Here is a 24,526-nt window from a genome sequence, read left to right as displayed (position 1 = left end):
AGCGGGAACTGCACCACTTTATAATGTGAAACAACTACAGGATGGAGGACTCATATGTTTAAAATTAAGCATTCAGGGAAGTAAAGTAAGTACTCTACCCACTGTGTATCCTTTGCTTTTTCATATACCCTAGTCCAGTGTTTCTCAACCTTTTTTTTTTTTTTAATAAATTACCCCTTTAAAAAAAAAGTTATAGTATCCCCAGTACCGACAGTTTTCAGACACACAAATTTTTTTTCTACCATTGCAACACATTTGTTTAAACATCTTAATCGCAGCTGGGTGGGAAATGAAATTTTTGGGTGTAAAAAGCAAAAAAAATTATAAAAAGCTGTAAAACTTAAAAACAAAAATTCAATGTTCTCCAAATTTCAGTTGTGTTAACGTACGCCCCAGACTTCTCGAGTTCCCCTAAGGGTACTCGTACCACTGGTTGAGAAACACTGGCCTTGTCTTAATTTCATAGTGTGCAAGTCCACCCTGGAGTGTTGTGCCAGCTTTTGGAAATTGGGGCTGGAGTTCTGCTCTAAGGTTGGAATTTTAAGGAGTCTAAGATCTACTCTACACCTAAATGGTGGACTATGTAGCTATGTTGCTCAGGAGTGTGAAAAATTCACTCCCCTGAGAAATGGGATAGATCACATCAGGTCAGCAGAAGTATTATTTTATTGACCTAGTTACTGCCTCTCGGACAGGTGGATTTAAACAGCAACAGATGAACCTCTTCCCTCTCGGTAGTGAGCATCTACACTACAGTGCTGCAGCTTTGCCGCTAGAGTGTTTTTAGTGTAGCTATACCTAAGAGTGCTAGTCACCCAACTCCCACTCCGTTTCAGTAGGGTCTGGATGCCTCGGGTCCTTTGAACATTCAGCCTAAATCTTTCCTACAAACTGCGGGGCTCTACTGGCAACAAAGAAAGCACCTATGCACACAATTCTCAGCGCCACAGAGATCAGACAACTCAGCCAGCTGGCCCATCCACTTGCCTTGCAATGACTGAAGCTCAAAGCAACAGAAAGAATCAGAACCACTTCTGTAGCATGTCTCATCCACGTTACAAAGGCAGGCAAGCCTAACTCATGACCCCTGTTATACAGATGCAGAAACCTGGGCACAGACCGGTTGAGTGACTTCTCCAAGGTCACACAAAGCTGGGGATAGGACCCATGCCCAGGGTTCCCTCGAAGCTGCTCGCTTTTGCAGGTGCACGGAAAAAAATTCCACCCCGCCACTTCCTACGCAGAGCCGCACAGCTGTGTGGCAGGAGACTGCTCTGGCACCCGGGGCTGGAGAAGCCGTGAGCTATGTGGCAGGGGGCAGGCAGTTGCTCTGGTGGCCAGAGCAGCTGCGAGCCTCATGGCGGCCAGAGGAGCCGCAAGGCAGGTGGCAGGAAGCTGGTCTGGCGGCCAGAGGGCCTGTGAGTTGCATGGCAAGCAGCAGGAGGCTGGTCTGGGGTCTGTACCAACAGGGGAGGCAGTGAGGCCAAGGACAGCAGGGGTCAAGCACAAAAGCTGGCTGGGTGGGGGGCAAAGGCATCAGCTGTCTGTGGTGGTGGGAGGTACAGGGCGTAGGTAAATTTCGGGGGCAGAGGGTGAGGTGTGGGGCCAGACATGGGTCTCTGGGCGATGAGGGGGGGAACAGGTGAGATGCAGGGCTGGGCACACATCTCTGGGCACAGGTGCTGGGCTGCGGGCCCTAGGCCCAGATATTGGCTGTTTGTGTTTGGGGGGCAGATATCATGGCCCTGGATTATATACTGGTGCCATATGGTGGGGAGGCAGATTGCAAGGCTGGGCACAACTACAGGGTGTGTGTGTGTGGGGGGGGGGGGAGGGAACAGAGGAGGCACTTAGCCAAGCCTATACAGGTACCAGCTGCTGTGTGTGGTCCTGATATGCACAGGCAGTGGGAAACGCAGTATGTGTGTTGGAGGCAGGGCCAGCAAGCTGGGTGGATTTGCAGGGTCACGCTCTTGTTATTTATCCATTTTTTAGTATTTTTTCTTTCATACCAATTTAAATGTTATATATGAATTCTGTTAGTAACTGGTGGGTTCCACAGAGGCGCACATCCAAACAAGCGCACACCATGGTGATATTGGTGCAGTAGACAAAACACACTCGGCTCCCGGATGGAAAATCTTAGCGGGAACACTGCCCACGTCTCCTGACTCACAGCCCCATGCATTAGCTGCTGGTTCACTATGAATCTTGTAGGACACCCTGTAATGCTTTGCCAAGTCTCCAGCTCATTGCTCTCAAGGATGGGAAGTTACAGGACAATATGCAAGGACTCACTCAGGATTCCTCGTGGCGCTGGTGAAGTAGTTCCGACTGTCTTCGAAAGGGTGCAGTGTGAGCTCCCCGCTCCCTTGGGGTGCAATGTGCCATCCCCTGAGGATGAAGCTTCAGGGATCACCGGGGAGGAGGGACTCGCGTTATGTGGCAGCAGCTCCATCTGGGATGGCACACAAGCTGGGAGTTTGAAACCCCTGGATTATGGGGTCACGGATGTATCCTTATCTTGGACCCTTTCGAGATGGTGACACCACCACTCCTGTGGAACAATCCCTCCACTCCTAGCTGAATGTTCCCCAATCTGTGCTCACTGTGGGGGAAGTCTCCCGACACCTTACCTTCCCCATGGTGAGCCAATGCAGGGTCACCCACTGGTAGCCCTATACACAGTCATGAGTCTTAGCAATATCAGCAGCCTCAGCAGTTCCGTGTAAAGCCTACAGGCATCGACGAGCAGATGCTCAGTCCTCCATGGGTGTGGCACACTGAGCAAATACCTGTGCATACCTGAAATCCATGTTTGCCCCTCCACCACGTGGTCAGCTCCTTCGGCGGCATGTCAATAACGGACACAATGTCTCCCACCTGGAAAAGAATTGCCACGTAAATACTGCCCACTGGGTGGCTGGAGACAGAGCCCTGCTAGAGTGAATGCACATCCTTCTGCACAGCATGAAATCCTAAAGCCACCATCTGCCTTGGGTAATCTACTATTGAAGTGCATGAGAAATCCCACAAGATAACGCGTCCAGGGGAAGGACATGGTTAAGCGTAGCCAACAGGTGTTAGACGTGTGCCGATTAAGCGGTGCAGGGGTGTGCACTGGAGCATGAATAAATAAGCCCTGAAGCACAAAATCCATTGGGAAATGCTCTCACACAGCCGAACTCACTTTTCCCCCTGCATTCTGTGCGTTTGCATCAATCACTGACTGTCCCCTCGCCCCACAAAGATAAGAACTGCATTCAGTTCCCCTGACCTGACAAAGAGGGTCTCCTCAGGAAGCCAAGAAAGTGATGAGGCGGTGTGATGTTATTGCAGCAGGATGGGAAGAGACCAATGTTAAAGGGGCAGGGTGGCCAACGGGGTTTTCTGAAACTTCCCTCATTCCTTTAGGACCAGTTCCCAAAAAGAACAAACACAGAACCAGATAAATGGTTTGTACGGATACTTCAGTGGCTGCAAATGACACTGTCAAAACTAATTCTAGATGCTGCAACAGGGCAGTTGGGCTGCTAGGGCTGCAGTAAGGCAGCCATGACAGGGTCCAGCAAAGGGAAACCAAAATGATTAAGAGGCTGGAGCACTTCACCTATGAGGAGAGGCTGAGGGATTTGGACTTATTTAGTCTGCAAAAGAGAAGAGTGAGGTGGGGATCTGATAAAATAAAAAAAGGACAAGTTGAAAATCACTTATAAAAGTTAGATGTCTGCAAGTCAACAAGACCTGATGAAATGCATCCTAGAATACTCAAGGAGCTGATAGAGGTATCTAAGCCTTTAGCTATCATCTTTCAAAAATCATGGAAGACAGGAGAGATTCCAGAAGACTGGAAAAGGGCAAATATAGTGAACAATCCAGGAAATAAGAACAATCCAGGAAACTACAGACCAATCAGTATAACTTCTGTGCCAGAAAAGACAATGGAGCAAGTAATTAAATAATTCATCTACAAACACCTGGAAAATAATATGGTAATAGGGAACAACAAGCATGGATTTGTAAAGAACAAATCATGTCCAACCAATCTGATAGCTTTCTTTGATAGGATAACAAATCTTGTGGATGAGGGAGAAGCGGTGGATGTAGTACACCTAGACTTCAGTAAGGCATTTGATACAGTCTCACATGACCTTCTTATCAATAAATTAGGCAAATACAACTTAGATGGGGCTACTGTAAGGAGGGTGCATAACTGGCTGGATAATCATTATCAGAGAGTAGTTATTAATGTTTCACAATCCTGCTGGAAGGGCATAAAAAGTGGGGTTCCGCAGGAGTCTGTTTCGGGACCGGTTCTGTTCAATATCTTCATCAATGATTTAGATATTAGCATAGAAAGTAAGCTTATTAAGTTTGCAGATTATACGAAGCTGGGAGGGATTGCAACTGCTTTGGAGGATAGGGTCATAATTCAAAATAATCTGGACAAGCTGGAGAAATGGTCTGAGGTAAATAGGATGACGTTTAATAAGGACAAATGCAAAGTACTCCACTTTGGAAGGAACAATCCATTTCACACATACAGAATGGGAAGCAACTGTCTAGGAAGGAGTACTGCTGAAAGGGATCTAGGGTCATAGTGGACCACAAGCTAAATATGAGTCAACAGTGTGATGCTGTTGGTAACAAAGCAAATATGATTCTGGGATGCATAAATAGGAGTGTTGTGAGCAAAACACGAGAGGTGATTCTTCCACTCTCCTCCGTGCTGATCAGGCCTCAGTTGGAGTAGTGTGTCCAGTTCTGGGCACCACATTTCAAGAAAGATGTGGAGAAATTGGAGAAGGTCCAGAGAAGAGCAACAAGAATGATGAAAGGTCCAGAAAACATGACCTATGAAGGAAGACTGAAAGAATTGGGCTTGTTTAGTTTAGAAAAGAGAAGACAGAGGGGACATGATAGCGGTTTTCGGGTATCTACAAGGGTGTTACAAGAAGGAGGGAGAAAAATTATTCTCCGTGGCCTCTGAATATAGGACAAGAAGCAATGGGTTTAAACTGCAGACAGGGAGGTTTAGGTTGGATGTTAGGAAAAACTTCCTGTCAGGGTGGTTAAACTCTGGAATAAGTTGCCTAGGGAGGTTGTGGAATCTCCATCTCTGGAGATATTTAATAGCAGGTTAGACAGACACCTGACAGGGATGGACCAGTGGTCACCAACCAATAGATCGGGATCTACCAGTAGAACTTGGAGCATCTGACAGGTGAACTTGACTGGTTTGGCCAGGAAGTTATCAAGTGTCGGCACTTTAGTTGCCTCTCCCCTCACTGCTGCACATCTCCTGCTCTTTGCCTTGGACCTGCCCCTTGGGAGCCTCCTGGTTGCTGCGCAGGTTGTGGGAGGGAGAAGGGGGGTGCTGATGTCAGGGTGTCTCCCCCCTCACACACACTTCTGTACCCCATCTCCACACAGAGAGAAAGGGATGGAAGGAGCTTGGCAAGGCAAATCTCTGTCATTCTCACATACACACACTGTCCTTCCCTCTCATCTCCTGACCCAACATGTACATGGGGGGTTGTGACTCCTTTTACTGCTGGCAAAGTGGCTTCTTTTTGGTTTTTGACTGGACTGCGCATTTCCAACTTTCATTTCTCTCTTACACTTACATTTAATTCTTTGAGTAGTGAGCTCTAACCTGTCATGCCTGGAGTAATCACCCCTGTGGTAACTGTGCTCCTGTAAGGGGCTCACATGCCCCTGAGAAGGTCAGAGCAGGGGGGGTCTCCACATGCCGTCCTTGCCTGCAGACACCACTCCTGCAGCTCCCATTGATCAATAACGGAGAGAACTGTGGCCAGTGGAAGCTGTGGGGTTGGTGCCTGTGGATGAGGGGCATCACATGGGCTACGTCTACACTCGTAGCTTCTCGCACAAGAACTCTTTTTGTAGAAGAGTTCTTGTGCAAAAACTGTTCCACAAGAGCACGTCCACACTGCCATGTGCTTTTGCACAAGAGCATCCATGGCAGTGTAGACGCCATGGAAGCTCTGCGCAAGAAAGCTCTGATGGCCATTTTAACCATAGGGGCTTCTTGCGCAAGAAATTCATGTTGTCTGTCTACACAGCCCTCTTGTGGAAGAGCTCTTGTGCAAGAGGGCTTATTCCTTGTGGGGAGAAGAATAACTCTTCTGGAAAACACCCTGCACTGTAATTTTACTTCTGGAAGAACACTTGTACAGTGTAGACAGCTGGCAAGTTTTTGTGGAAGAACGGCTGCTCTTGCGCAAGAAGCTGCCAGTGTAGATGTAGCCATGGAGCCTCTGCTGTACATGCCAGCTGCTTTCAGGAGTGGTGCAGGGCCAGGGCAGGAGTTAAACCTGCCTTAGCTCTGCTCCATCTCTGGGGCAGCTGTCTGGCTGTCCCAAGGTAGGTGGGACTTGAGCCCAAGGCCCTGCCCTTCCCAGGTGAATGTCCTATCCACTAGGCCACTCCAGGACACACCCCACCTCTAGTGGGTTCCTTATCTTGCCTTCCTAATGTGGGAGCCAGCTCCATTCCTGGGGCAGCCTTTCTTGGCTGTCTAGCTGGTTGGAACTCAAGCCCCCAAATGCTTTATACCCTAGTCCAGTCAAGAATCTTCAGGGGAGTCCCTTATCCTGTGTTGGCTGTCTGGCTGCTCCCAGGGTGGGTAGAACTTGACCCCATCACGCTGTGCTTCTCAAGCAAACACCCAAGCTCCTAAGCCACTCCAGAACCCACCCCACCACCCTACCTTCAGCAAGTCCCTTATCCTGCTTCCTATTACGGGAGCCAGCTCCATCCCTGGGGTCGTCTGTGTTGGCTGTCTGGCTGCTCCCAGGGTGGGGGCAGGACTCAAGCCCTGAACCCTGTGCTCCCCAGGCAAATGCTGTATTCCCCCATGTCCACTCAAGAACCCACGTCTACCTCCCTACCTTCAGGGAGTCCCTTATCCTGTCTTGGCTGTCTGGTCGCGCCTAGGGTGGTCCTGATCCTGGGCTCAGCTGTGCGGTGCTGCTGCTTTCAAGTTCCCCCTCGTTCCTCCACTTTGCTGCCTCTATTTGATAGAGGCAGCAAGGGGAGAGGGAGAAATCGACTAGTCAACTGACTATCCGATAAGCATTTGCTCGTCGGATAGTCAACTAGTCCTTAACATCCCTAGACTCAACAACCTCTCAAAGTCCCTTCCAGTTCTAGTGTTCTATGAAGGATATAGTCTATTTATCTCATTTCTTTCCATTTTACTCTATGGCTACGTCTACACTGGCATGATTTTCCGAAAATGCTTTTAACGGAAAAGTTTTCCGTTAAAAGCATTTTCGGAAAAGCGTATCTAGATTGGCACGGACGCTTTTCCGCAAAAGCACTTTTTGCGGAAAAGCGTCCATGGCCAATCTAGACGCGCTTTTCCGCAAAAAAGCCCCGATCGCCATTTTCGCGATCGGGGCTTTTTTGCGGAAACAGTACTGTGCTGTCTACACTGGCCCTTTTGCGCAAAAGTCTTCCAGAAAAAGACTTTTGCCCGAACGGGAGCAGCATAGTATTTCCGGAAAAGCACTGATGATTTTACATGAGATCGTCAGTGCTTTTCCGGAAATTCAAGCGGCCAGTGTAGATGATTTTGCGGAAAAACTTGCCAGTCTAGACACAGCCTATGTGTTCATGTGTTTACTTACAAGTGTGACTGCTCGGAACTGAAGAATCCCCAACACCTTTAAAATATCTTCATTGCTTGCAAGGTGGCACAACTATAATCAGCCTTGGGGCAGGGACTGTATTGCCCTTTATATGTGTGCAATGTTCTCAGAGCTCCAAACATCATAACAGCATGTGCAAACAAACAGTCACGGAATACGTGTATGGCTCAATGGGCAGCAGAGACAATGAAGAAAGAGATTTTCAATCAAGGCTTGATTTTCAGACAGGCTTAACATTCTGCAGTCCCACTGTGATGTTTCTGTCTGAATTTTCAAGTGTGCAGAGCCCAACGTCCACCCCAACATGTGTTCTTTGGGAACTCTGTCCTCTTATTTTGCACTCCCTCCCTCCCATACACACATGCACACCAGATGCATTTCCTCCTCTACATTTCAGAATGAGGAATGTATGTTTCTTTAATTATTTACCTCAAAGGACAGTTCATCTGCTGCCTGGGCAATGTATCTCTTAATAACATGGGCGGCCGCAATGGCAGGCACGTTAATAGATGATTCTTCATGGACTAGCAAGTGATTCCCCTTGTTATCAATCTGCAACACAGAGAAGGGCAGATTATGAGGCAGCTAAGGACATGTGCCTTTGCAAATACATTTGACTGGTGCTCATGCGTGGCAGGGATTTCACGCTGATTCACAAAGACAACATAGCTTAGAGGCCCCCTGAAGAGAACAGCACGGAGGGACAATATAGGGCACAGAATACATAGAAGCAAAGAGGAAGGACAGTTAATAAATAAAGTTTCAAAAGGTCACATCTTTCTTTCCTTCCATTTGTGGCTGAGGATATGCGTTTCTGTACAGAATGCTAACATGACAATGAACGCATAAGCCTCCTCCTGCTTTGTCACAGCATCATACTCGGTTCTTTCGAGCACTTTGGAAAAATAACAGAATGACAACAAAAATGTTTTATACGCTGGGGATTTAATGATGGGAGGACAGTGAGGATGACAGAGCTACAGAGATGATACAAAATCTAATCTACTCCTCTGCCAGTTTCTATAATGTCTGATAACAATTTTGAACTTCCAGAAAAAAAATTCGTCTCTGCCAGGCCTTTTTTTCCCCTTCTTAAACTTCCATTTTTAAATCATCAGTTTTTAAAATTCTGATAATTGTCCCCATCTGAAAAGTAAGATTCTCCCCATCTGAAAAGTAAGATTCTCAGTTACACTGGAAAGGAGAACTCAAGTTTTATTAGAGCAATTTCACTAGTGCACACAATAGCTGAGTTGCAACCTTAATTTCCACAGCCTTGCTGTAAATTCTCCAGTTTCATTCTCCTTTAAAAGTCCCTGCTCATTTCTCCTTTTGGGCTGAAAATCTGCCATGCTTCATCTTAACCTAAATGATTTTCTTTACTCTTCTTTTCTGCCAAATTTGAGGAGAATCCATGCATCCAAACTAAAAACATTTACAATCTAGATACGTGAACATGCTGGCGAGTACATTTCTCAAGATTTCTGAAGTCTAATAATCCTTCCTGTGTGGTATGGTACTACCCCCAAGCAACAGGAAGATCTACATACACACTAGTGTTTGAGATGGCACAATTAACAGAGAAAGCAGTGCTACAGCTGTAACTCAGAGGGCCACGGAGAGCACACAACACACGCTCTGTTGAGCCATTTAGCAATGGACAGCAAAACAGAGTAGCTGTTTCGGTGCAGCTGTCTTTAAAATAAAAACAGGGCCAAAAATAGCAGAGGAGATATCAACATCCACAGCTTTTAAAGGTCAATAAATACCCACTGAAACGAATGCAGGAAGAGGTGTGTGCATCTAGTACAGCCTGGCATCTCAGGCTTTGTCTACACTTCTAAAATTCAAGTGCTGCCATGGCAGCGCATTAAAGTGAAATGTGGCCAGGATTGAGTCTTCTGGGGCCCCCTAGGCTCATGGTTGGGACACGGGGTCTGGGTGGAAGGCACGGTGCAGGAGTAGGGTGAGGGTGGGGTCTGAGAGAGGGGAAGGAGGGAGAGTGCAGAAATGAGCTGGGGTGCAGGGTCTGGGAGGGAGGGTGCAGGGTCTGGGAGGGAGGGTGCAGGAGGGGGCTAGGAGTGTGGGTTCTGGGCAGGAGGCAGGGTGTGGTGGGGGCAAGGGCCTGGGGCACCTACCTGATGCAGCTCCCAGCGGGGAACAGGTGGCTCTGTGCAGCTCTGTGCAATTCCCGGCCAACAGGAGTGGCGGGGTGAAGCCTGCAGGCAAGCGCTGCTAGCAGCCGTGCACACAGCTCCAGCTGGGCGGGGGAGGGAGAAGGGGAACGGCAGCACGCAGAGCCAAGCAGAGCCGCAGCAGGCAGGGGCTTTGGTGGATGCATCCCAGCCCCCCCCCCCCCAAAGCCCCTGTCATACTCCAGGCCTGAGTGTGGCCACAGCAGGAGCTCTCCTAGTGCTCTCTGTAAACCAGATGCACAAGGAGAGCAGCTCAGCGTGCTGGGAGCCAGTTCGCACGGGCGGTTTACACGCTGTAACCTGCTGTGCGGGAGTGCGCACCTGCTTTTTTCACAACCTTGCAACGCAGTGAAGTGGCAGTGTAGCCTTAAGCCAATTTCAGCAGTGGACTTGGGCTATCTAAGTAGAGCACTGACCAGATCGCTGCATCACATAAGTCGCTGCCTTCTCTTACTTGGCAGTTACAGAATGCAAGACTGTGATGGCCCTGGGTTGACAGAATCCAAACGGGGTCTGATTCTCCCCTGGCTCGTGTGGTCCTCACTCCCTGTGCAAAGCGGGTGTAAAATGCTACCAACACTGTGATTCCACAACGATGGACGACGAAGCTTCTCCGCACTCGCTTTGCACTGGTGTCAGGGCTGCACAAGAGGCAGGCTGCGGAGAAGGGGAGAGTTGACATGAAAAGCAACACAGTGCACAGCACACTACCTCCATCCATGTGAGGGCAGGCCCACAGTTGATCTTGTTGCCTGCGATGGCTGAGAGCCGTGACAGGTAAGCCATCAGCATCTGGGTGACAAGCTGCAGAGGAAAAGAAAGGAGGGTAATTATCCTGCTGATATTCCTCTTTCTCCAAGCTGGCCTGATTGTTGCCAAAGGAGCTGGGGAGGGAAGTAAGGGCAGTTTGCACTAGGGATGTTAAAAAGTGTCTAGTGTAGTAACTGTGTAGTGGCTAAAAGTCTTAGCGGTTACACAAGCTGCGGGCTCTGCAGTATAAAGCTTAGTGAAGCTACATTTCTGGGAGTGAAGCCGGCAGCCCCTGCCTGCTGGGCTCCCAGGAAGGAGGTTTCACTGCCCTGCCGCAGCAAAGCCGCCTCCCCAGGAGCCGGCTGAGTTTGAGTTTAATCAATACAATTAACTGACAAGCATCAGCTTATCAGTTAAACCAGGGTTGGAGAACCTCAGGCCCAGGAGCCGGATGCGGCCCCTGGCTTGCCTGGATCCAGCCCCTGAGGCTCAGGGCTCCCCCCACCCCAGCACTGGGGAGCCTGTGCTGGCGCACCAGCCCCCTGCTGCCCCCCAGCAGGGCTGAAGCACACACAATCTACTAGCCTGGGCCCCCAGGCTCTGGTGTGTGAGGGGAACGTGGAGAATGTCCTCCTTCGGGGCCAGGTCAGTGGGTGAGGGTGGCTGGGTTTTTTTTTTTTTCTTTTAACTCATGTGAAGCCCCTGACTGTTTTTTCTGTGGGTCAGACCCAAAAAAGGTTCCCTACCCCTGAGTTAAACAGTCAGTAAAACATCCCTAGTTTGCCCCGATGCTGATTTAGTTCCCAGTATAGTGGGATCTTGGAGAAGGAGAGAAATAAGTGCAAATATTGTTCCAGCAGTTACACATTTCTAACTATGTAAGATGAGAAAGGTTTCTATGTGAAGGCTAATTGCCAATGTCAAAATATTTGAAGCCCTGAAGTCCTTTGTTCGCTATGCATTTCACATCCAAACAGATTATTTCAATTATGGCAACCCAACACATGTGAGACCCATTTAGTAAAACAAAACAGAGGCTGCCATTTCCCCACAGATGTAAAGTGCTTTGGAACACAGCAATCCCGAGCGGTGAAACATTCATTTTTCAAACAATAAACGAGGGCTTTAAAAATAACCGTAGTGATGTGCCTTATGCCGACGTAAAATGACTTTCACCAAAGAAGAGTTCGCTGGGTCACTTCGATCTAAGCACTGGTGAGAGTTTTAAGAAGTTCTGAGACAGCCTGGAGTCTCCAGAACTAAAGAAAACACTGATGGCCCAAAACATCTGTTTTTGCTGTTTAATTTAAAATAAAAATAAATCAGAAATAAATCAGAAAGAACAGAGCCACCACACAGCTGCAATGCCACATATTCCAAGGCGTGGCAGCATGTTAGATGTCTCAGCAACTCCTGTGCACATAGATACTTTGCCTCCAGCCTCAAGCTCTACAAGGTACAACAGGTTTGCTGGAAAGAGACTAGTCCAAGCACCAATCTGAAAACCCTGATCCCACTGAAGCTAATGACAACACTCGTCAGTGTCAAGGGGACGAAAATTTGGCTCTGTATTGCCATGCTCTCAGGTAACAGTCCTGGATCCTCCTGGCTGCAGCCCACGGAACTTTCTATGCCTGCATGGAACTCCACAAAGTCGAAAGGGCTCTACGCAGGAGCAGTGGCCTACCCCATACAGAGTACTCTGCAGGACTATTAATCACACATGGTAGATCTTCAAATCCTTCCTCAGTCGAGGCTCTTACTGGCTCCAAACTGAGTTGTCAAAAAGATGTATTTTTTTAAAAAAAGGCACAGAAACTACATATTTTTAGTAACTTCCACAAAATTCTTACATGAGGCAAGGCTGCAACAGGCAGAGTACAATTCCTCCCTCCCTTCCCAATGCCTATATTCATCTCCCCAATGCTGGGAATCACTTTAAAAAAATGCACAAATTCTACTGCCAGCATCTGAGGCAGAAAATAATGAGTCTTGAAAGGCTGCGGCGCCAATGCCTACATGATGAGAATGCCACAAAATTAACCTTGGAGCATGTTATTCTCCTTATTTATTGTTTAATTGCTCCGTTCCCATGTCACATACAGGAGATTAAGATTTTTATGCTGTCTTCAGCAATATCTTGCAGCCAATACAAAACCAACCAGCCAACCAGTGTAGATTCCCTGATGAGATATTGGGTGAAATCCTAGACTTGCTAACCACAGTGTCAAGAACACATCATTGACTCCAATGGGGCAATAATTTCACCCATGGTGTCCCTTTTCTCATCTCTCTATTTTCAGTTTTAAAGGAGGATAGATCCAGATTTACAGACAGAACAGATTGTGCTCTGTGTGCCTGAAATAGCTTTGAGTTTTCCTCTTCACCCTTTTTCAGTCACAGGGCTTATGGAAAGGCAGCATTCGCTTCCTGATACCAAGAGTCACGTTTTTTCATCACTCGTGCCTTTGCAGCGATGGTTACAGCCAATGGCATAAGTGGCCTGGGATATGAAGCAATAGGCATACTCCAGCACCGTAATGCATGCTCTCCACATAGATTAAGTTTAACAGAGAGGGTTGGTTATACTTGTTTGATTCAAATAGCCTCCAGCAACCACACACGTAATTTTTCTGTCCCAATGTTCCGAAGCGATGCACCCATTTCCTCCAAGCAGATAATTTTGGAGACAAATGAATCCTTCAAATGATAAACGATTGAGTACGAGGTTTGAAACCAGAGAAGGAATGCTACCTGCTTTCACAAAGAGCCTGGCTAAAGTATTTTAATCAACCAGATTTCAGTTCCAAGGAGTTTTTTTTTTTTTAAACAGGTAACCTAGAATGAAAAATACCAAGAAAAAGATCTTGTCTTTTTATTTAAGCTTTCTGAAGCTCCTTCTAAGATGGCCCTAACACGCATATTTTATTTTTATAAAACCCAAAGCAATTTTGGATTTATAGATATAAATTTACTATTCCAGATACTATTTCCTCCTTCAAAACATTTCAGCCCTTTTCCATTCTTAGCAAATCTTCACTGCTGAAGTTAAGTCAGTAAATATCTACGCCACTGAAAAAGTTTCCAAAAATACAAGAATTCTGATCTAAGTAATTGATAGTACAGGACGTATTAAGAGTCTTTGCATTCTCCATAACCATTCTGCATTGAGCAGTGTAGTAATTTATACCAATTTGCAAAGCACTTTCCTTCACTAAGGTGATGAGGAAAAAACAGTTACTTACCTCATCACTGTTGTTCTTTGAGATGTGTTGCTTATGTCCCTTCCACTTAGGTGTGCACGCACCGCAAGCACGAGTTCTGGGAGCTTTCTACCCTTAGCAGTACCCGTTGGGCCAGCCAGGGAGCCCTCTGGAGTAGCACTGCTGTATCAGCGCATATATACCCCTGCTGGCCCTCTACCCCCTCAGTTCCTTCCTGTAGGACGTTCCGACAAATGGGAGGTGGGTGGGATTTGGAATGGCCATAAGCAACACATCTTGAAGAACAACAGTTACCAGGTAAGTAACTGTTTTTTCTTCTTCGAGTGCTTGCTCATGTCCATTCCACATAGGTGATTCCCAAGCTATACCCATTGAGGGGGTCCCCAGCAGATAGGTGGCCCGGAATGACAGCCACAGGGGGGGATGTGTGAGAGTCTCTGCCATGCAGTGCCAGGCCCAGTGAAGACGTGAGCTCATTTACCTCATGGGCCGTGGCAAACGTGTCCAGGGTCGATGGTTCAGGGACCTCCTCCACCAACAGGTCCTGGATTGGAGCAATGTTGTGCTTGTGCCTGGGCGAGGATGGAACTGCCGTGTGTCCCCCCTGCGCACGCTCCCGGTGCTCCCATCTTGATGGAGATTTTCCCCTCCACACCGTCTCGGATGTCCTCATTCCTGGGACCGGTGCCGCTGAGCAGCCTGCCTCGTGTGCCAATGCCAGCACACTTCTCACGGATGGTGCAGGGCCCAGCGCTGTGGATTGGAGCACCGACTCCACTAGTAGTTTCGGCTTAGAATCGAGCTCTCATTTGGTCATAGGCTTGAATGAGCTGCAGATCTTGCAGGAGTCGGTCAAATGTCCCTCTCTGAGGCACTTAAGACTGTCTACATGAGGGTCCCCCCAGGACCTTGGCTTCTGGCATCACCCACAGGGTTTGAAGCTGTGGGGCCCTGGCATTCCTCCCATGAGGGGGGTGGGAATGAGGTGTGAACTAACTTTAACTCAACAGCTTCAGAGGGGTAGCCGAGTTAGTCTGTACAGCAGGGGTCTCCAACCTTTTTAATCACAAGATCACTTATTTCAATTTAAGTGCAATGTAAGATCTACCTGAACCCCGAATACCCTTGCCTGGCTTCCTTCCCCGAGGCCTTGCCTTGCTTGCTCTCTTGCCCTTTCTCCCCAAATCTCATTCACTTTCACCAGGCTGGGGTGGGGGTGTAGGCCCTAGTCTTGGCCATGTGGTAAATTCCCTGTCTCCTTGGCCACCCCAGGGTCCACACCCTGCACAGCAAGCAGGAGGCTTCCAAGGGGCAGCTCCAAGGCAGACAGGAGCAGCATGACAGTGGGTTGAGAGGCAACTGAAGTGCCAGCACTTGACAGGTTCCTAGCCAGACAGTCAGGATCACCTGTCAGAGGCTCCAAGATCTACCGGTGGATCCTGATCTACTGGCTGGTGACCACTGCTGTACAGGATAAACTTAAAAAATAACAAATAGTCTGGTAGCACTTTATAGACTAACAAAACAGATAACACTATTTACAAAAGACCGAACTATTCACAGGTGATTCTGAGAAGAAAGGGCTAAGGGCGCACTTGTAAAGTAACAAGCCAAGTGTTCCAGCAACCATCAGGGGCGCTAAGGAGGAACTGAGGGGGTGAGGGGCCAGCAGGGGTGTATATGTGCTGATACGGTGGCACCACTCCAGCGGGCTCCCAACAGATACTGCTAAAAAGCTTCCAGGACTTGTGTTTGCGGCATGCGCACACTTAGGTGGAATGGACATAAACAAGCACTAGAAGAAGAATGTGTTGTTCCATCCAGTTACTTTTCTAATCAACTCCCAGAATCTAATTCAGAATCCAGAAAACTTCTGCATTTTAAAAGCTATGAAGAAAACCCAAACTCTCCTCTGATCAGATGTAGTTAGTTCTGAGCTTCATCAATGATGCAACTACTACTAATGTTTGTAGTTTACCTCTGGACTGTCCTTCAGGGCATCGGAGCGGGGTAGCTCTGAGAGCTGAGAGAAACGCCGGTCATAGATACATAGATGGAGATGTTTATCTAGTACTCTGAAATCTTCATAGCTCCGTTTCACAATCCAGCTCTTGCCCTACATGGAGAGAGAAAAGAATCCCATTAGGCCACTTTGATCAACAGCAAAATAAGACAATCCAAGCAGAAAGGGAGATGCCCTTTTCTTTGCTGCCTGTCTTCCCCTATGCAATACATGGGTGTAAATACAAGATGCCCAGTTATTTTTATCTTTAGTTTGGAAACAAATTCATGCCTGGGGTTATTCCTCCCACTTCAGTGGGCTTGTCTACACTTTAAGACACTAAAACGGCACATGCTTCTGTGCAGATACAACCTATGCCAATGGAAGGGGCTCACTCGTCCTTGTAGATAATCCATATTCCTAAAAGGCAGTAGGGTAGGCCAATAGAAGAATTCTTATGTTGATCTAGCACTGTCAACATAGGGACTTAGGTCAATTTAATTATGCTGCTCAGGGGTGTGGATTATTCACTCCCCTAAGAGATGTATTTAAACCGACCTCATTTTCTAGTGTAGACCAGGCCAGTAACATTATAGCAGGGCTAAATGTGGCTTACTAATGCCAAAAGACCTGCAAAAAAACCCATCTCCTTCCTCTGCCTACCTAACAAGGTTTTCATGCTGTACTTGCCACCCAGGCGAGCTGACTGTGTGCTGGTGAGAAAGTACATGACAAGAAGCAGTCAGAGCTATTAGAGCTGACTGTCTTCCAGACTCAAGAGTCCACCAGCACAAGTCTGATGCCAAGACTAGGGCCTGAACTATTGTGGTGGAGTTTACTGAGCTCAGCCTCAGCTGAAGTAAGCTCAGCCAAGATAACTTAATCAGCGCATGGTCCGCCCCTAAAGGTAGCATTTCCCCAGTTTACAAGAAGGCTGTTAAGGAAGGGGTAGTGTGTAGTCAATACAATCTGTACTGACTACATGATTATTCAATAAGGGGGAGGCTCGCTCCGGGACTGCTGGTGGCTCTTACTACATTTAAAATGCAGAGACGCAGCAGTCCCAGACCTGCGCCAGGTCTAGCAGTCCCTGTTTGCAGCGGCGCGGCTGCCCATGGGCAGGGGCTGCTCTGTTTGTGGGGCTGGTGCTGGCCATGGATAAGGTCTGCTGCCAGAGCAGCCCCTACCTGTGGCCAACCTGGGCTGCCGCAAACAGGGACTGCTTTGCAGCAGCTGCCCCTGTCTGTGGGAGGCAGTGCAGCTCCCCACTGGGACCCGCGTGGACAGGGGATGATAGAGGAAGCAGGGATGGGGGGAGAGTGGCACCATGGAGACAGTGCTGGGGGGAACCAGCTTTTAAGCAGGCTCCCTCCAGCACTGGCTCCTGTCTCTCATCCCTCCCCCCCGCTTGCTGCCTCTCATACAGTGGCAGGAAGTGGTGGGCGGGAAGCAAGTATTCGAGTACTCCATACTTAGGATTATCGGGTAGTCAAGTAGCTGACTACTCACTTACATCCCTGGTTCAAAATACTGACATGATACATTTCATAACCATGCAAAAAACTGGGAAATACAGTTCTAATGGTTATGTTCCATTACTTTGCATCAGGAGACAAGAAAGCAAAAAGCAACCATAGTAATGAAGTATGATTTACATTTGTGAAGCCTTTAATACACAAGTCCCATATTCCAAATGTTTCATGGCCTATAACAAGCAGTAACAACTGCTGTACTAATACACAAGTTTACAGCTTCAAAACACCTTATGAACCATAATTAATTCTCTCAACACCCCCCTCTTCCCGAGGGAGGAAAGGTTATGTTACCCCTGGTTTATAGACAGGAAAACTGAAGCAGGGACTAAGAATCAATTCAAACCACACTATGTCCCATTCCATGTGTAAGGCATGGTTCTTTGACCTGCCTTTTCCAATGCATACAAAATGCACACATTTAAAAAAAAAAAAACCCTACAAAACAAAACACATCACTGAGCACGGAATTCTCCCCCTGGGGAGAGGAGGAGAAAAACAATGAACATATGGCAGATGTTAGTCCTGTCGCTTAATGCATGACTGGAAAGAGCTCACATACTACAGTGATGAAGGCAGTGTAAGAATTGAGTAGAAGATACTGAGAGAGGAGAAGTGAATTACCCAAGGTCGCCAGCAGGCTCTTATACAGTGCTTTTCATCAGCAGATCTCAAAGAACTTTACTGATGTACCCCGTGAGGAAGTGAAGAGCTAATATCCCCATGGCACAGAGGGGGGACAGAGGCACAGAGAGGCTAAGTACACTATCTACGATCACACAGGGAGCACATGACTGAACACAGAATTGAACACAGATCTCCGAAGATCTAGATTAATGCCCTTGCCACTGAATCAGCAAGCCCACATGAGACAGCCAGGGATTCCTAGTGGAAAAGGCCAATATACACAACGGCAAACTATGTGGTACAGCAGGAGAAGAGGGATTCTAGAAACCATCACCAGAACAAATCAGAACTCGTCACCTTATTTATGTTTTTAAATCAAAGAGGCGCATTTGCAGATCTGCAGGAATTAAGTGTCCGAAATACGGCCAACGGGCCAAACACAGCCCATGGAGATCTAGATTCCAGACTGTGGCTTTCCTCCCCTGTAGCACAAAAGGGGCAGCCAACACAGAATAGAGACAACTCCATACAAGCAGCCGTATACTCAGATGAAGATAGAACTGCCTACAAGGATCTGTAGTCTCCACACATCCAACAGCTCTCTATTAAAGATTAAGCTGGGTAAAACAAATGAAAAATCAATAAAAGCTGCAGAATACTTATTAGCAGTGCTCCCTGTAAGCTGGGCACTTGTGCGACTGCTCAGGAGAGATTCAAATGCTGCCCAGCTGATTAGCAGGGTGCCCACAGCTAGGTTTTTTGTTTCTACTGGTGGTGCACATTCACACATGCCTCGGTGCACATAAAAATTATTCAGCGCGTGGATGGAAAAAATGTGCACAGGGATAGAAAAGATTAGCAGGAACGTTGCTTCCTTGTATCCCACATTGTTTCTTTCTCAAAAACATTTTTATGATTATGGCTGTGTTTTATATCAGCCAAAATAAGAGATCGAAAGAGTTCTTACTGCCTGTCCTAAAGATTATTAAGATGGTCTCAGATGGTACTGAGCCAGCTGAGGATAAAGTCTACTCTGCAACCTAAGGATTGGCCTCATTTTTCCAGTATCATAATTTGTTATTTTTAGCTGTTAATTCCAAATTTTATTTGCCAAGGAAGTGCAGGTATCACTTTTATAGCAGTTAATACACAGAGGTTCTGCAGAAGCCACAAATCCAGCCCCAGAATCTCATCCATAGCACTAGCTATTTTCTGTCTAAATCATTTATACCATTCACAGCTCCAAACACCACACATATTACGGAAAACTCCACTTTCATACCACAGCCTTCAGTCAGTATTTCAGAGGCCCAAAAATCCACTACATTTATATTTTTCTTCTTCTCTTCTGTCTGCATATAAAAGTTGTTTGTTTTATTTTGTTGCATTATAGATAAAATATTTGCAATTTGTTCCATTTTATACAAATCAGTTATGGCCCTATCTTTCTCAGTAAATTAACAATATGATCCTCAGCTAAACAATGTCTGGTCGCCTCATATGAAAAAAAAGATCCAGAAATTGTTGCAGTTCTGTATTGTGCTTTTTGCCAGACATTCCAATCAAGTCCTAAATGCTATTTGTTCAAAGGACAAGTCATCACAACATCTATCACCTCTTGTTTATTACAGTGTCATTAAAGGCAATGCCTACATAATCTCTTATCCTTAAATATTGGCCTTCCGTAACTATGCAGTGTCCCTCTGTTGTAATTAAGACGAATTTACAAGACAGGAATTGATGAGGTCAGCAACCACCACTGTACAGGCAGTCCCCGGGTTACGTACAAGATAGGGACTGTAGGTTTGTTCTTAAGTTGAATCTGTATGTAAGTCGGAACTGGCGTCCAGATTCAGCCGCTGCTGAAACTGACCGCCAGTTCTGACTTACATACAGATTCAACTTAAGAACCCCAATTCCCCAAGTCAGCTGCTGCTGAAACTGATGAGCGCTGATTCCAGGAAGCCTGGGGCAGAGCAACTCTACCTCGGGCTTCCTGTAGTCAGCGCTGGTCAGTTTCAGCAGTGGCTGAATCAGGGCCTGGGGCAGGGCAGCTGGGGTGCTGCTGGGTTGCTCCAGTAGCACCGCTCCTCGTCGCTACTGGACCAACCCAGCAGCACCCCAGCTGCTCTGCCCCAGGCGTCCTGATTCAGCCACTGCTGAAACTGACCAGCAGCGGCTGAATCAGGACCTGGGGCAGAGCAGCTGGGGTGCTTCCGGGTTTGTCCAGTAGTGCCCAGAGCGGGTGCTGTAGGACCAATCCGCAGCGCCCCACCTGCTCTGCTCCAGGGTCCAAAACAAAAGCCTGGTCTGCTGGGGGGGGGGGCACACTATCCGCGCCCCCCCCCCCCAGCAGACCAGGGACACGGGGAGCAGAGCAGCAGCGGCAGCGGGGTGCCGCGCCTCTGAGGCTTTGCTCTGGCAAAGTCTCAGAGGCGCGGGACCCCCCCCGCGGCTTCAGTCCCGGTGCCTGTGGTCTGCTGGGGACCGTCCCCAGCAGACCACAGGCACCGGGTCTCAAGCGGCAGCAGCGGCGGTTCCCGCGCTTCTGAGGCTTTGCTCTGGCAAAGCCTCAGAAACGCGGGAACCCGCCCGGTGCCCCTGGTCTGCTGGAGACGGTCTCCAGCAGACCAGGGGCACCGGAGCAGCTTACGAACGGGGCTTTCTCGCCCCGGAGCTCGCAGGTAGCAATCCGCTACCTCGACCTCCGGGGTGAGAAAGCCCCGTTCGTAAGTGCGGATCCGACATAAGTCGGATCCGCGTAAGTCGGGGACTGCCTGTACTGAGCAGCAGTGTGCGCTAACTTGGAAGAAAACAAACTGTTGTTTTTAACGGAACAGATTCTATACCCTGAAAGTTACTAGGCTGCCGGTAGTCACTAAATTCATCAGATGAATGTATGGAAGGATTCCACACCCACTGGACTCACTCAGATCTCACCCTGAGTGAGAAAAAGAGTGCTTCTGATGTGTAAAAACAGAACGGCTTGTTAGGACAGTGCTTTACAGGTGCCTGGGTTATACCTGTTCCAATGTAGCAAAAGCAAATATTTCCTTAAATGTATACAATCACAAAATACTAGAACTGCAAGGGACCTCAAGAGGTCATCAAGTCCAGTCTCCTGTCCTCAGGGCAGGACCAAGCTACGCCATCCCTGACAGGTGTTTTATCTAACCTGCCCATAAACATCTCCAGTGATGGAGAGTCTACAACCTCCCTAGGAAATTTATTCCAGTGCTGAACCATCCTGATAGTAAGGAAGTTTCCCCTAATGTCCAACCTAAACTTCCCTTGCTGCAATTTAAATCTATTGCTTCTTGACCTATCATCAGAGGTTAAGGAGAATAATTTTGTTCCCTCCTCCTGCCTTTTAAATACTTGAAAGCTCTTATGTCTTCTCTCAGTCTTCTATTTTCCAGACTAAACAAACCCAATTTTTTCAATCATCCCTCATAGGTCATGGTTTTTAAACCTTTAATCATGTTTGTTGCTCTTCTCTGAACTTTTTCCAATTTGTCCACATCTTTCCTGAAATGTGGTGTTCAGAACTGGGAACTTTGAGTCTGCAAAAGCTTGCATATGTTAATTTTTACTACAGTGACTAATTCTTTGCAGGAGTGGGGCCTAAATAGTTAAGGTTTAAGAAAAAAAATACAAAAGCATGTTTCTTCAGAATGCAGTTTAATTTCACAGGCCGGAAATCTATTCATCTGGCTAGCAAGGAACTGAACACCATTGAGCAAGGATGTGTGCCTTTACTGCATCTGATCACATCTCCAGTGGGTGGTCAATACAAATTAAATCAACTTCCTGGACTGTTTTCCCAGGATAAAACAAGTAGTAAAGTATTTGACTTAAGCTCCCAGCCAGACTTCTAGAATTACAGGAGGATGGTGAACCAGTGATACATTAATTAAATCAAAAATAGCATTATGATCTTCAATATTGAAAAAATAAAGAAATTGCATGTTTTATTTTGCTTCACTTCTTCATTGCCAGAAGGGTTTGCAGAAGTAAATTGTTTTATTCAGAAATGTATTAAAGCGATAGAAACCAAAGACAGACAGTAACTATTATATCAACCTCACGGTGCCAACCTCACGTTTGTCAGTGCAGGTTTTACAGTTAAGGGTGCTGATAATCATAGAATACTAGAACTGGAAGGGTCCTGAATCTATCCTGCACTCACGGCAGAACCAAGCGCCATCTAGATCAGGGGTGGGCAATATTTTTTGGTGGGAGACCACTCCAAGATTTTGGTAAATGATCAAGGGCCGCACTTTTCTGTGGAGGGGGATGGAGAGTCTTAAGTTGGAGGTTGGGTGCCGAAGGGCGCAACCTGTGGAGGTTGGGTGCAGTAAGGGACTGGGGTGCAGGAGATGCTGCCAGGTCTCTGAGGGTGTTTGGGTGGAGAAGGGGGTTGTGACCTGGGTTAAGGGATTGGGATGTAGGGTCAGGGAGGGGGTGTGGGTGCAGGAGAGGATTCTGGCTTGGGGGAGGGGTATAGGAGCGGGTACAGAGTCTGGGAGGGAGTTGTGACCTGGGGCAGGGGTTGCAGAAGGTTGGATGGTGATCTGGGGGAGGAAGTTGGAGTGCAGGAGGGGTTGGGGTGCCAGAGGCAGGCGCTGGCTGGGAGGAGTTTATCTAAGTGTCTCCTGGCCGGCAGCCCCATCCTGCTTGAAAATACAGGCTGCTCCGCCCAGGTGGCTCTCAAGTCTGGCTGCCCCAGTCTCTCAGGCCAATCTCTCAGCTGCGATTGGCTGGCTGTTTCCAGTCAATAGCAGCTGGGGATTGGGCTGGGGGCAGGGAGATCACACAAAGCTTCCCCCTCTCTGAAGAGCAGAGAAATGCAGGACAGTGTTAAAAGCGGCAGCTGCGTGTGCCTGAGGGTCCCGGAAGGGTGGCCCACGGGCCTGATCCTGTGGTTTGGCAGCCAGAGCTGGCCCCCAGGCCGTATTTTGCCCAGCCCTGATCTAGATCATCCCTGATAGATATCTACCTAGTCTGCTCTTAAATATCTCCAGTGATGGAGATTCTACAACTGCCTTATTTCATTGTAGCCGGTCTTCCTAAATTGCTCCTCAGTGACAATTCCCTGGCACTTGCTAGTTTCCCCATAACCAACTTGTTTTTCAATTTGATTCCTGGCTGACCCTGATTCAGAAAAGCATCCTTGCTCAGAACACTGAAAGCATATGGTTAACTTTAAACACATGGTTGAGTCCTACTGAAATTAAGGGAACATAGGCATGTGCTTAAGTATTTTCCTGGATCAGGGCCTGTTCATTTCCAAGGAGTCATGCCTGTTCAGAAATCGCAACCTCGCCCTTCCCCACACACTGCTGTGTGCTCTGAGGATAGGATGAAATGTCAGGGCATTGCAGGAAGCTCTTATTTTCTCTCACTTTAGCCCAGTGAGAATATCATGCTAAACATGATTATAGATTACTGAATTGACTTTTTTTTACCCACCTTGCCAGAGACCTGACCCTTCCATTAGCGAGACTGTTTACGCTGTATGTTGGGTACATCATGCAGGATAGATTCAGAGGGACAAAAATTCCCAGCCGCTGCCCCTCATACCAATATCTTTAGCTCCTCGGATGAATGGCACGAAATAGATGCTAGGCGGGCAAATAGCCAGAAGGGGCTGTGCATATTCTCATAACCCCAGCTCATTTGGTGATATTTCCACTACGTCGCCAAAACAGCAGCAGCTTCTTTCCTTTTTATTTTGCAGTGTAGTATACACAATTCTGGAGGGAGGGGCTACAGCTTGTTTCATTAAGGATGGAATAACACTGCTGAGCAGGGGGGAAAAACAACAGGTCCTTTTTTCTCTCCTATTTGCATGCCCATTTCACAGTAAAGCAGCACCTCATGTGGCTGGTCTCTTTCCCACAGAGGATCTGATTGCTGCTGAGAGCAGCTCCCACAAGGAAAGTTACAGACAGGAATAGTTTTAGTGCTGGTTTGGCTGCCTTCACATAGAATCTGGCAAGCTGCAGAACTCCCCCATCTGTATGCTGAACGGTCTATAGCCAAGGTAAAACTTAAAAAACAACAAATGGTCTGGTAGCACTTTATAGGCTAACAAAACATGACCAGTCATCTGAAGAAGTGGGCTGTGCCCACCAACTCTCATGATCCCATCTACATGTTTTGTTAGCCTATAAAGAGCTACCAGACCATTTGTTGTTTTTAAATTTATCCTGTACAGACTAACTCGGCTACCCCCAGTCTATAACCAGTTCTGCTTTTGCTGAGTTCTATGGTGAAGTGACCCAGCAAGAAGGAAACCAACAGAACGGGGCACCATTCTCCACATATGTGAAATACACTGCCAGAAATAAAAGCACAGCCTTTCCACCAGCGCTGTTATTTGGGAAAGATCTCATTCGCAACAAACAATAACACTAATTACACTAGGAACTTTTTATTATAATTTCTTCAAACTTATAAAACATCGAGGTGCCCAAGCATTAAAACAGAGACCGGGACCCGCCTACCCATTTCTGAC

General features: G+C 47.5%; 1 protein-coding gene across 13 annotated transcripts in view; it reads right to left on the bottom strand.

Moving 5' to 3' along the window:
- ARHGAP32 (Rho GTPase activating protein 32) overlaps positions 1-24,526 on the bottom strand; it is a 472,553-nt gene that overhangs the window by 108,709 nt on the left and 339,318 nt on the right. For all 13 annotated transcript variants that reach the window (XM_075909245.2, XM_075909242.2, XM_075909249.2 and 10 more), the window contains 4 exons: positions 15,824-15,961; positions 10,583-10,675; positions 8,106-8,228; positions 2,806-2,883 (listed from right to left, as the gene is read on the bottom strand). In XM_075909245.2, coding sequence (XP_075765360.2) covers positions 2,806-2,883; positions 8,106-8,228; positions 10,583-10,675; positions 15,824-15,961 — 432 coding nt within the window. The remainder of the gene's footprint in view (positions 1-2,805; positions 2,884-8,105; positions 8,229-10,582; positions 10,676-15,823; positions 15,962-24,526) is intronic.

This window comes from Pelodiscus sinensis, chromosome 25 (assembly GCF_052426305.1).
Source record: "Pelodiscus sinensis isolate ZL-2025 chromosome 25, ASM5242630v1, whole genome shotgun sequence".
NCBI lineage: Eukaryota > Metazoa > Chordata > Testudines > Trionychidae > Pelodiscus > Pelodiscus sinensis.
The sequence above is the reverse complement of the archived record's forward strand: the minus strand, read 5'-3'. Positions and strand labels throughout refer to the sequence as shown.